Source organism: Rhea pennata, chromosome 2 (assembly GCF_028389875.1).
Source record: "Rhea pennata isolate bPtePen1 chromosome 2, bPtePen1.pri, whole genome shotgun sequence".
Lineage (NCBI taxonomy): Eukaryota > Metazoa > Chordata > Aves > Rheiformes > Rheidae > Rhea > Rhea pennata.
The window spans coordinates 30,143,301-30,157,096 of NC_084664.1; the positions used below are offsets into that span (position 1 = coordinate 30,143,301).

At 33.4% G+C, this 13,796-nt stretch overlaps 1 protein-coding gene across 6 annotated transcripts in view; it reads left to right on the forward strand.

Annotated features, from left to right (window-relative positions):
• Positions 1–13,796, forward strand: part of PHF14 (PHD finger protein 14) — a 167,426-nt gene that overhangs the window by 36,085 nt on the left and 117,545 nt on the right. For all 6 annotated transcript variants that reach the window (XM_062569178.1, XM_062569182.1, XM_062569179.1 and 3 more), the window contains exons 8-13: positions 1,430–1,576; positions 5,269–5,539; positions 6,118–6,224; positions 6,628–6,723; positions 8,306–8,409; positions 9,179–9,310. In XM_062569178.1, the coding sequence (XP_062425162.1) occupies positions 1,430–1,576; positions 5,269–5,539; positions 6,118–6,224; positions 6,628–6,723; positions 8,306–8,409; positions 9,179–9,310 (857 nt within the window). The remainder of the gene's footprint in view (positions 1–1,429; positions 1,577–5,268; positions 5,540–6,117; positions 6,225–6,627; positions 6,724–8,305; positions 8,410–9,178; positions 9,311–13,796) is intronic.

A 13,796-nucleotide genomic window follows, 5' to 3' on the forward strand; every position in this document is an offset into this window, starting at 1 on the left:
AGGGCTTTGTAGAATCTAATTTTAGGGAGCCGCTAATACAACATTTTTTGGAAGCTGTCACACATTCTGAAAAATCTAAATAACATTTGTAAAGAAAATTACACAGATTTTATTAGTCTGTGTTATGTAGGTGGAGTGAAGGAAAGTTTGATAGGCTTTATTAGTTTATCAAGGAAGACTGTTTAAATTGTTCTTACTCTGTAAGTTTAAGATGATGTTTCTATGATTTTGAAAATATACTGGCAATGAAATATACTTCTCAACCTGAATCTTCCTTACTCAGATATTTATACTGTGCTTGCAAGTTTGGCATGTGCTAAAAGTTGATATAATCATACAGCCATAATAGTATGCAGACCTGATGAAGTCTGTACCTAGAAATGACTGTAGTACGTGAAGATTACTATGAGAGATGGACTTGTATCTCCTGTTTTTCATTAGCCTGTAAATGCCTTCTTGATGTGCCTTTATCATTATTGCTGGTGCAGCAGTTATTTGGAAACTTTCCATTTCACCATATTTGACTTACTGCATTGCAGAACAATGCACTTCGATTGTTTATCTGACCTACCTACGTGGTTAGAATCTGTGCTTTTAACTTCGTGTAAAAGTCTGCTTATTTCAGTGCTCTGTAACTTACCTTAAAAAAAAAAAATAAAACCCAGCAAAATTGTTAAATTTGAATATGTGCAGTGTTGACCATCAATAGCTGTTAAAGATATGAGTGATAGATACCCTCAGTTTATGACATTTCATGTCTGAGATTAGATTTCTAAACTTGGCTTTAACCTGTTCCCTGCGACTGAACCTTTGTCATTGTGCACAGGATTGTATAGCCATAGCTGTACATATGTGTGCATGTGTGTTAAAGTTGGACCAATATATATATTGTAATCTTGAATGTAATAGCAATGTAATAGAACCACAGGTTGAAATTATTACTAATGCAGTTTATAGGCTTTTTTGAAAGATGAGTAAAACAGATTTATAGCAATATTGCTACTTATGCTAAAAATTGTTCTTGAGTTATGATGAAGTCAGTGTATTCTACTGATAAAACTGCTTGGATTTTTATACTGATACTGGTCAAACTGTGGTTTGTAGTGCACCTGCGCATGGCAACTTCTTAAAGGTCATGAGTTACTAAGTAAGAGATCTGCTCTCAGTCAGTCTGTCTGTCTCTCTTTTTCTTTTATTCATTAAAAAATTGCTTAGAGTCGTACAATGAAGAAAATTGCAAAACACTTTCTGTGGGTAATTATGTCAACTTGACAAATTTGAATTCAAAACATACATATTAGTTGCTCTTAAATATGCCTATTTGAATATGAACTGCTTGCCAGAATGCCAGGTTTGTGCTATTCACAGAGTTTTTGCCATGTAAGACTTGCTTCATTTTCTTCCCTCCCCTTTGTTTTCTCTGAAACAGGATATAGCCGATCCTTTTTTTGCTTATTGTAAACAGCATGCAGACAGGTTAGACAGAAAATGGAAACGGAAGAACTACTTGGCATTGCAATCTTACTGTAAAATGTCCTTGCAGGAAAGAGAGAAACAGCTCTCCCCAGAAGCCCAGGTATTGTATTCATGGCACAAGTGCGTCTGTGTTAATCATCTATGTTAAACAAGATGAAAATGAAGAGGATGGAATTATTTGGAAATGAAATATGGACTATATTGATAGCATATGATCAGTTAACGTAGCTGTAAATTATTTTTAGATTTTAATCTCTTAAGAACAAATCCCCAGTAAAGTAATTACCAAAGAAGGATATCTGTGCTTGTCTGAAGTGAAAAAAATCCTTATATTGTTTGTTTATGTAGCAAAAAGTTTAACTTTTAATTTATAGGGATTTTAAAAACATTTACTTCAAGATTCTTAACAAAATGACAACTAGACAAGAAATTAGGTGTGTTATGCTTCTGTGTTCAGTAAAGCCTACTTTTTTTAAAAAAATCTTAAGCTTGGCAGAAGAGTTTAGCGTGCCTAAAGTTTTGTTGAGCCTTTCTTCATTTGCTGTAGGTCTAAGTAGAATTTTACCTGCAGGGTTTTTTTCATAGTATCAATTTTCTTCTAGTTTATTTTTGTTAGGTACAGGAATCTATGCTATGGAATAGCTGTCTGAAAATCTTAGGCAAAGTCTAAGTCTATAGCCCTATCTGAGGACTGAGTCACATAAAACTAGCTCAACTGTTTGATGTCCTGTTGCTATATAGACTTCAATCTTTTTAATAGCTATAAAGGAATCTTTGTACTTCAGTATGTTTGAATTTTGTGTTCTTTATTTTTTCTGACTGATAAATTTGTGGCCTACCTTGCTGTTCACCAGTTAGGCTGAACTGGATTCATGCCTGTGTAGAAAAGTAGCTCATTATCTGAAGGAACCCTGCCTAAATTATTGTAGAAGTTGACAGATGCATAGTAAATAATGCAAGGCATTTGATGGAGAGAACAAGCTGTTGTTTTCTGAAAGGAGTACAATAGAGTAATGATCAGAAAATAAATCTCCATATGATCAAATTTTTATTAAAGAAAAAAGTCATGCCTTTCTAGTTTTTGATAGAAAGATAGAAGATCAGTTTAAAATGATGGATTTATAATGCATTTGAGAATGCATATGAGCAGACTACCATGGAAGAATTTTGTATAAAATATTTCTTTCGGCTATATCACTTCCTCAACTTCAGATGATTAGGTAATTCTTGTTAAATACACTTAGCTCTCAATTATGTGAAATACTCCTGCGTAATGGGAAAAATCATGGTAATCTGCGTACCACCACCCATAATGTTAAATGCTGATTGTGGAAAGTCATTTTGGGTCCAGTGGGGCTTATTAGCTCTGCTGTCAGCCTTGCGTTTCGGTTAGATCCATGCATTTGTTATGCAGTACTGTATCAAAGATAGCAAGTGTGATTTGCCTCTTTTTCTCCTCTTTCCTCCAAACCAAACCCCCTCAGATTTTGTATTCTGAATTATTTGGATTAAATATTTAGAAGTAACAATTAGAAGAATGAACATTGAAAACTGCAAGTGGATTTACTAGACATGGTGTCGTAGACATCTTTATGTAAGATTTATAGGATTTGTGTGAGTTATAAAAGAAAGCAGAACAGCATTTTCCTATTGGTATTTCTGGTGATGCACAAGTTTGGGTTACTGTTTTATATGCATGTGTCTTAGTTTACATGAACAGAAGCAGATGGGATGCTAGAAAAAATGCCTAGGTGTATTTATTGGGATTTTTTGAAGTAATTATTGTCTTTGGTTTCTGTGTGTTATAGAAATACAGAACTGTAAAAGATTCTTAGCATATACTGGAAGTGTCTGTCTGGGCAGTTGATGCAAAGTAAGCGTAAATTCAAATGATAGCTTACCACACATAATCTATGTGAATCTAGAAAGATGGTTAAATTTGCTGCTGTGATTTTTTTCTGGGAAGTGAGAATCTGAATCTTGAGATAACTTAGTCTGAAAAAAGGATGAAGATGATTCCAAAACCTGGAGATACTAAAAGGATGAAATGCAGACCATGATGAAAATTGATTAGTCTATTTTTCACTGTATTCTACACTAGGTTATAAAGGAGAAGAAACTGAGGTCCCTCTCCCGCCTTCTCCCGCCCTCTCCCTCCCTCAGTGTACTTGTATGTATATATGTACACACAAAAGTTCAATTCTACTGGAGTTTATAGACACAGTATGGAGCTAACATAAATAAGTACATAGTCTAAATTATTTAGTTGATACTGTGAAAGTGGATTTTTGAGGCACAGTTTTGGAGGGGAAAAAATGGATATTCAGGACCTTGTAGCCAGCTGAGCCTATGGTCTGGCAAGTTTTCTGGCCCAAAAAAGAAAATATCTCTGAGGAGCCTTTTATACAAAGGTGTCTAAGGGCTACTATGGTTGTTGAAAAATATTCTATATTAAAATATCTCAGCAAAGAAAATATACATTTTTCCTTTATGTGTATACTTGAAAATTACTTAAACCCGAATTTTGGATTTCATTTGGGCTAGCCATGCTAATTTGTCTCTGCTATTTCTGGAATGCCACTCTGAGCACACAGTTGTGTGACATCTTAAATGACTTCAGGGCTTTGAGAACTGAGCATGTAATCAGTGAGGAAGTGTCTTGGCTTGGGAAGCTGTCAGCCATCCTTATTAATTCCAATGGAGAATAAAGCTTTAGCAAGGCAGCCGCAGGTGGATGTTTGCTGATGTAGGCTCAAGGAAAAAGTCCTTGAGGTTAAATCTGGCCTGCAAGCCACGCTTGTCATGTTTCTTGGTCATTATGTTCAACACCTAGTAAGGTAATACTCTGTTAACTGTGTTTGTAATATTACCTTCAGCAATGCTGTCTGTACTCAAAGATGTTCCCTAAACATAGCACGTATGTGCACACTTCTTTACCTTTCTCTCAGGAGTATCTCATACTATTCATTAGGGTAATTGGATAGTTTAGCTTTTCCTTTATACTGACAAGTAAACAACTTCTGATAAGTCTGCTGGAGTTTTGCCACTGAAGGTTTGGATGCCGATGTCATTTTCTGCCACAATTGCCACTACATAGATTTTCTGCAAGACAGTATTTTTTTGAATGCCTGTGGCTACTTTGGTCTTCCGAAGTTGGTCTCTCAGATGGTCACAAATATACAGATGTCATCAGCAATATATATTGTGAACTTCTCTTGCCTTTTTCACTTCTGTTTCCATTGTATTTTTTGACATGTTATAATCAGCTAGTTATAAAGAGATCTGGCATTGAGAAAAGGAGTTGCTGCAAAGATAAGGAAAAAGATGGCAAAAATGCCATTCACAAACTTTAAATCTATGTGAGCAATAAAAGTGTATATAAATACATTTTTGATAGCCAGAGTTCTTCCCAGTAGTGAATTTTCACAGTTCCATCAAATCATTACTATTAAAAAGGTTTATCTGAAAGCTAACAGTCATTATTATTCATTTCATCAATGGAGTAATCTTACCAAGAATTTTGTGAACATTTTTCCAGTTTACTTCTAAAACCTAATGAAAGGATGATGCTATTTAAATATAAATTTTGAGGTAAAATCAAATATCTGTGTGATTGTCTCTTTCTTGAGTCATAGTGTTCCAGAATGAAAATAGTGATGATTAGGTTGTGCAGTTTTTTAAAATAAATTAAAATGCAGAGGTGTTGCAAAAGGATATAACTCAAAAGTGTTTCTGCATTGTTTGTTGTCTTTTTTTTTTTTTTTTTTTTTTAATCTATGGACTTTGTTGTAGGCTCGCATCAATGCCAGACTACAGCAGTATCGTGCCAAGGCAGAACTGGCTCGTACCACCAGGCCTCAGGCCTGGGTCCCCAGGGAGAAGCTACCACGACCACTTACTAGCAGTGCTTCAGCCATACGTAAGCTTATGCGCAAAGCTGAATTAATGGGTATTAGTACAGACATTTTTCCAGTGGATACTTCAGATACCAGTACCAGTGTTGATGGAAGAAGAAAACATAAACAACCAGCTCTCACTGCTGATTTTGTGAATTATTACCTTGGTAAGGATCAAAATTTCTTACTTCTTTTTAATGAAAAAAATCACCATTTTGCTGTATTTGTACTGTGGTAATTAATTGACTTTATTCTATCTTTTATTTGCATTTCTTTGTTATTAGTAGATAAATATGAGTTATGACTTTAGTTCAGATATGTCATTGCTCAGTATCGCAGTTTATACAGTAAGTTAGTAAACTTTTTTTAAAGAAATTTGACAAAAGAAGGAAATCTTTAAAGTATAAACAGGAGGGAGTGTTTTTACTAAGAAATGAAATGAAATGACCTTTAGACATCACTTTTTCTGATGTTCTCTTCCCTTCCTGTGTGCAGCAGCAGGTTTTTGTCTTTGGGTCTGTTTGCTTAAAGCTCATCATTTGAATAAATAGCTGGTTCTAGGTTTTCATATGCAGCAAAAAATAAATGTTATAAATGACTTCTCATTCTACTCAGTCTGTATAGTTTGTGCACCTGTGTTGTTATGATTTTTATGCTTTATGTTTCACTGCTTCATTCTTTCAAGTATATAAAACTTGAAAATATAGCCAATGCTAGAAAATAATGAATTTTTTCTTTTAAACAGAGAGAAATATGCGCATGATTCAAATTCAGGAGAACATGGCTGAACAGAAGAATATCAAGGATAAATTAGAAAATGAGCAGGAAAAGCTTCATGTGGAATATAATAAGGTAAAGCAAAAAAGGATAAATAAAATAGATTATACTGTTTTAGTATTGCTTTCCTTAACTTTGATAGTATTTTCCTTTCCAAAAAGAAGACTTAGAAAGATATGTAAGGTTCCAATATGACAATAGAGAACTTGAAATCATTTTTGTACATACTTGTCATAATCTTGCTAACTTAAATAGTATGGTCAATGTGTGCAAAATATTGCCATGTTTTTGTTTTGCTTTCGGTTTCAAGTTTTAGTTCTGTTTGCTAAATGATTGCATTGATCACAGCTATATTGACATGAGTTTCATTGCTTTTTAATCCCCCAATAAAGTGAAATATACCCTATAGAAAAAAGCTTGAGTAACTTCTATTAAACAGGCTTTAATATTTATTTATTTATTTATTTTAACTTTTCAGCTATGTGAATCCCTGGAAGAATTACAAAATATGAACGGAAAACTACGAAATGAAGGGCAAGGCATTTGGGCTCTGCTGGGTAGAATCATTGGACAGGTTGATATTTTTCCCTTTATAATTCGTATGCAGACCTGATGTTCCACAGACAGGCTTTTTTGTTTCTCACTTTTATGCCCGAATAAATTGATTTGACTGGGCCCAGGCTGTACTCTGGGGATAATGATTTCTGACTGAAATACATCTAGGCTTCTGCAAACTACCTAGTAGGAATCTGTAGTTTAATTTTGTTGCTGTAATAATGATCTTGTTTGCAAAATTCTTTCATTTGCTGTAACTGATTGACCTGTCATTTGTGATGAAACTTAACATGAAGAATGAGTTAATCCTACTGCTTTTGTCTTCTTACTATCTTCAGTTGCTATAGACTTCAAATGGTATGATAACTTACTCCCTTTTATAAGGTACACGCTGCATTCTAAAGATATGTATGTGACAATTTTTAACTGGATGGAGAATAGTTTTGTTGAAATGAATATAAATATCTTGGAAAAGAGAAGATTTGGATTACTTTCTTTTGCCAGAAATTAACTCTGTTGCCACTGACGTACGTAGAGAAAAGAGAGAAATGCAAGTTATTGAATATGTCACATACAGACATATGCATACAGTGAAAGTGTGTGCTCATGTGTCTTTTATGTCCAAGATACTATATGGCAATGGATAACTGAGCTATGAGAAGGAGATTGAAATGATTTCCAGTCATGATTTTAAAGAAGAAAATATTCATTATAAAAATGCAGACATTATTTAATTGGATCATAATTTTGTGATGCCTTTTGGTCCTGCTATGTTTATTCTGTTCAGAAAACAAAGGCTACTCCTTCTTTATGCATTAATAGTTCTTATAGAAGGCTATTTTTCCTGGTTCTATTTGTTAGCCTCTCATTTGTACTTAAAGATTCTTGTATGATTTATCTTTTGGATAGAGATTTTATTTTCAAAACAATCTTAAAATGAAGAAAAGGTATTCAGAAATATATTTCCTAATGCAAACGTCACTAAATTAAAAAAAAAAAAAAAGTAGAATTCATTTGCACAGCTTGCATGACATTTTTTTTTCCAGTTGGCTGAACAGATGCGAGCCCATGGGGCTGCTGAGAAATGACTTTGATAGATGTTTGCTCTCTGAGAAGCTAGCACACTGCAGATTAGTAGAAACCCGAAGAGAATCTTGTCTGTTTTATGGAGAGTTTGGTCAAATAAGATAATTTTTCTAATTAACCTATGGAGCACCAATATAGTAGGGATATTGGGAAAAATAAACTGCTTTAATGTTCTTCTGGCGGTTTAGCGAATTTTCCTTTCCCTTTTTCAGCTGACTAGACAAACACATCTTTGTCTGTCTGTCTCGCTTGAAGCTTGAATAGAAAGTTTAAAAACTACTATTTCAGTATGTGATCTCATTTTATTAAATCAAAAATGATTATAATACCACTCTATACTGATCTGATTTTTTAACATAAACATCTGTTGTTCTTGCCTGTAAAATAGGTAGTTTAGCAATTTCCTACTGATAATTTGAGCGTTATCAAACTTGTTCCTCATACACTGAGATTGCAGTAGTAAGCTCTAAATGTCCTCAAGATTAATATGTGTTGCATTTGTTCAAATCCAATAGAAATTGAACATACCAGCAATTTTACGTGCTCCGAAGGAAAGAAAACCGAGTAAAAAGGAAGGAGGAACACAAAAGACGTCTACACTTACAGCTGTGCTTTATAGGCAAGTAATGAAGTCTTGACAGAATAGATAAAGTATGTAATGAAGTTTCAAAAACTAAGAGAAAATTGTTTGCTTCAGCTTTGATTAACAAAATGGTCAGAGTCCTCTCAACTTGCCTACAGAAGTAAAATGTAGAGAAGTAGTTAATTCTTCACTTTGGCACACATCAATAAGGATTTTTTTCTTGTTAATGTGATAGCAGTGCTTTAAGAACAAATGCAACTCTGCAGCTGAAACAGAAGATTTTTTTTTGCTTCTTTGAAGTGAAAAATTTTAACTGGTCATCTTGTCTTTTGAATGTATTCATCTGTGTTGATGATTTTGCAGCTAGGGCTGTTTCTGTTTTACACATCCAGCTACTGTGACTAAATGTTAGACATATAAGAATTTTTACTTTTTGCTCAAGTCATGGACTGGTAATAGCAATTTAATTTTCTATTTAAGCATTTGGATGGCAATAGTAATTCCCCCCCCCATCTGTCACTGGTACATTTTGTCAAAGTATCAACTGGTTACTTACTGATTGGAAGCCTTTAAAAATTAGATTGAAAGTTGTTTGATGTTGAAGGTGTACTGTATTAGGTACCTTTTATATTGTACTGTATATAGATAGAAGTACCTTTAAAAGTAATTGTTCACTTAAGTGACACACTTAAGATTGCCACGTTATTATATTTTTATTGAAAGTGGGGAATGTGGTGGGATGTATGGTTTATTCTTTGTCATTTCAAATGTAATTAAAATGCTTTTCTGCTGCCTACATTAAAAGTTGTGGAATTTGCAAGAAGAACCATGATCAACACCTACTTTTATTGTGTGATACTTGTAAACTCCATTATCATCTTGGTTGCCTGGATCCACCTCTTACAAGGATGCCAAGGAAGACTAAGAACAGTTACTGGTAAGAATTCTGTTACTGTGTTGTCTTGTGCTAACTCTGTACTTAAAGTAGGACTTAAAATGAAGAGGTTTGTGAATTTTAAATGTTTTAGACATTGCTAATATTGCATGAATTACTTTATTTCCAGATTAATGGCAGTAATGTTTGAAGGTAAAAAATTAAATTACATTATAAAGATTTCTCATTACTAGCCATCTTGTGTACGTACAGATTATAGGAATCTAGACAGCCTTTAGGAAATGAAAGACTTGGTTTTTTGTTTATCTTAGGGCCCAGACATACAGCTTTTCCTAAAGATCTAGATTAAAAAGCATTTTGGCCTAATAATATTTTAAGGAGTAAATCAGTTTACTGCAATACAAGCAATCCCTTGGGTTTACCTCTTATGATTCAAATCTACAATAGCAAAAACATATGCATAACTGTACTTAAAAGGATTTAGATTTCCCCTGAATTAAAATGCTTTTTGCGCCACTGGAGCAGAACAAAGGGCAAATGATACCGTGGAGAACTGACAATATGGTAGAGGTGATGATTCTAAACTGTCGTAAAAGTAGCGTACCACTGTGTTGTGTTAGCATTTGATGAGCTTCTAAGCTGTCCTGAAATGTGGTAATAAAGAAATAGTTTTTGTCTGGCAAGAAGCTAATTTACACCATCTCCAGGAATCATAATCTCCCTGACTGATTGTTAAGGTATGAACTCAAAATATTACAAGAATTCTGTGTAAAAATACTTTTTGTTAGGAAAAGATTCTGTGTATTTTCCTGTGCAACTCTTGGGGATTTTGTTTTCTTTTTTTTCTTTTTTCTTTTTTCTTTGGGGGGGGGGGGAACTTCTGTAAAACAGTTACTAAGTTATCTTTTTGGATAATTGTAACAGGCGTGTGCGAACTAAGATAGTTGATGTGTGAAAAGGGAAGTCATTTTATTCTTATTATTTTTTTAATCTTAAGATGACAGTCTAGATTTTGTCCAGTAAATTAGCTTATTAAATTAATAGAGATTTCTCTTAAAAACTGAAAAATTCAGAAAGGTTTTTGTCATAATTAGTATCCTAAACCTAATATTACAGTCTATGATTTTGGACTTATAATTATTTCCTGGGGATTCTGAGCTCTTTGGTTAAATGTAAAGTGGCAACATCATCATGTTATGTGGAAGTAATTTTTTCTACTTTTTAAATAAGTTGAAAAGGTTCACTAAAAGTCATCAATCCAAAGGATATAAGACTGTACTTCTCCATAGGTGTTAAGGCAGACTAGGTCAGATTAGGTAGTAAGTGGCTTTATTTCAAAGTTGTGACTTATCTTTGCTGTGGATTCATGCTTCAGTTTTACCTCTGATCACAAATTTAGCTTTCACTTCTAATTAGCTAAGGCATATTCTGGGGTGTGAGGTTATAGCAGACAAATTGAGCTGTATTGATCACATTCTTTTCATCATTGTCCATGCCTTTATATATTCTTTTCAGGATCAGTGGAGAGCATGTAGGAGAGACTCTTATATAAGTTTGAGTTCAGCAGTTTCTCTCCCCTCCCTGCCCCCTGCTGTTTTGACTATATTTTTAATCTTTTGATTAAGCCATGAAGAAAAATACTTTTTTTCTTTTATATAGGGTTCAGATACTTTTCAGGTATTTGTATAGAATATTATGTGAAGTTACACAGAAAGATAAAGTGAGAAAATGGGTATAGTAGGAAATTCCTTGAAATATTAGGCAGGGTAGAAGATTTTGTTTAAAGTAATTTTAAAGTGCTGATTTTAATACTATTTTAAAAGAGTAAGCAGGAAACAGTTAAAAATAATTGTACTTGATTTTGCTTTCCATTTGATTTTACTCATGGTTATTAACTTTAGTCTTTACAGAAGGTTTGATAGGACTTAGGTCATATACTTTATTGATACGTATTTACTTAAATATTGTGTAGTTCAGTATGACTTTATTCTTTATGCTCAGTGTTTTATACTATATTTGAGAATGTGGAGTGATTCAGCCTATGTAAATGATGCTACATTAAGTGAGCTAAAACTTCATTCTTTTGTGCATTTAATGCTCAGCATTTGATAGGAATTTGAATTGAAATATGTAAAAACAGATTTTGAAATTATTTTTAAAAATCTATTGGTAAAAGAATAGTTACTTTTTTACATTTCTGAAAGCTAATTGATTAAACAAAGCACAAATTACTTACTGGATATTTCTTAACATTAAAAGGAGATAGCAATTTTAAACTTAGCAAAATCTTAATAAGATTTTAGAGTGAGTAAATGTTACTTACTAACAGGTTCCTAGTAACTGGTTCCAGGTGCTTAACACTAAGAGTTTTCCCTGTTCAACAGCCTGAAAGTTTATTGCAATGCAACATTTCTACATCTTGAATGTTTTAAAAAATAAACTTACTATATTAAAGTAATTTAAAGCCCATCCTCATGTCAGATTGGCTTATTTTAAGTAAAAAAAAAATGAAAGTATTAATTTTTATCTGTTTTGACATGGTGTTCTCGAAGTACACTTTCAGTTTTAATCACTGGTAAAGAATAAAGTGCTATGGCGTACTTTTATTTAAAAATTTGGAAGTGTCCAGTTTCTTAGGAATGCTGCTGAATAAACCCTCAAATATTTTTGATTCAAGTTTTCTCAATAAAAGCAGATCCTGACAACCTATGTATTTGTGCCCTTGCCCATTCTGGACAGTCTGGGAACATGGCACAAGCATTGACAGACAATACAATAAATCAAAAACCGGTTGTTAAATATTGACGTTTCACTGAGATAACATTTGGTGGCTATCAACAGGGACTAGTTCTTTCTCCTGAAATCAGATCACTGAAAAATAGTGTCAGCCTTTGCTAGCATGTGAAATGTTGGGAGCTGAGATTAACCAGACAAGGACTAAGGATTATAATAGGCTTGTTCGGGTTTATTTTCTTTCTGAAGGACAGAATATTTTGGCAGTAATTCTGTTGTGTGGAGTGATGTTGTTAAAATATTAGCATAGGACAGAAAGTGAGCTTTGGAGCCTCTTGACTAGTATCACATGGGCGCTGTTTCAGGATTTGAACATTCATGTATATTCCTGAGCATGCTCATTCGGTATTGATCCAGCATATCTTGATTGTTTTTACTAGATAATGATACAAAATTACTAATATATATGTGTGTATATAATACAATCTTACATATAATCTATCAATTTTTATGTGTATTACCAAGTAAATTTTTCACTTGTCGTAACTGAAGGGTGTTTGAATAGTTGCAAATGACAAACTTTCAGTAGCTGTATTCTGAAAGATACTCTTTGAAGCTCTTTGATAAGCTATTTATTGTTCATACATGCTGTCATCTTTCTCCAGAATAAGAGCAGTCTTCCTATTTTCCATTTCCACTATATTTTTCAAAACTTGTGTGATTTACTCAAATTTCCAAAGCATAGGTGTCATCTTAAAGCTAAGGTTCGTGTTTCTCGAAGCTTAAAGAGGTTTTATTCTTTGCTAAAATTTCAAGACATGATTTATCACAGAGTGTAGACATACTAGACAGACAAGACCTGTAAAAACAAACCACAGTCTAAAAATAACTAATAACTGAATGATTTTTTCCTGTATAAACAGCATGGGTTGAACAGTGTTTGGGGTGTGTGTGTGTGTGTGTGTGTGTGTGTGTGTGTGTGTTTTTTAATGAAATGTTGTAGTCCTGTTCATTCAGCACGAGACTTTAAATTTACTGTTTCAGCAATAAACTTTTTGTATGCAAGGGATCCTGATTTTTTCTAAATTCTGTTCCTGTCTAATGTGATTATAAGAATGACTGATTTCTCTTCAAACTGAGTCTTTTGTGTTTTCATCTCACAAGTCACTCTGGGTATATGTAGCTTAACACAATTAAGCCAGTAGAATTTTTCTATAACGTAAAAGGCTTCACATTTTTCCTAATTTGTATAGTAATGTTATCCTTTTTAAAAAAAATCTTCAGACGATTTTATCTCTGTTTTGCTATGTTATATAGCAAATAAATTGAGATGGTTATTAAAACATTAAAAATAAAAATAGATTTGTGTTAAGATTATCAGTATGTTTGCTTTGAGCTCTGTCTGTGAGACCTTCAGGTTCATGACATTTCGTTTATTTAGAAAAGGTGTTCAATTTCTAATTTTCATCTCTTCCCATTATAGTTTCATAAATTTCCATGTGCCAGGCTCAACTGCATTTAGATTTTTTGATATGTAAAGCTGCTGCATAAGAAAGCATGATAATGTCACTGTTTGCATTAATTTTGAGGGAGGGAAGCGATAGGGGCTTTGTCTCCTATATTCATTTCTGCTTCACTAAAAAACCCCGGTCTCCAAACCATGTTCCTCTCCTCTCCTCCCCCCTGTTTGTGTTTAACAGAGGTGTAGATAATAAATTCTGCCATTTGAGGATGTTTGTTATAATTAGAGAAATATTTTTTTTAAAAAAAGTTGGTTGTTTGCACTTGTCTTCCA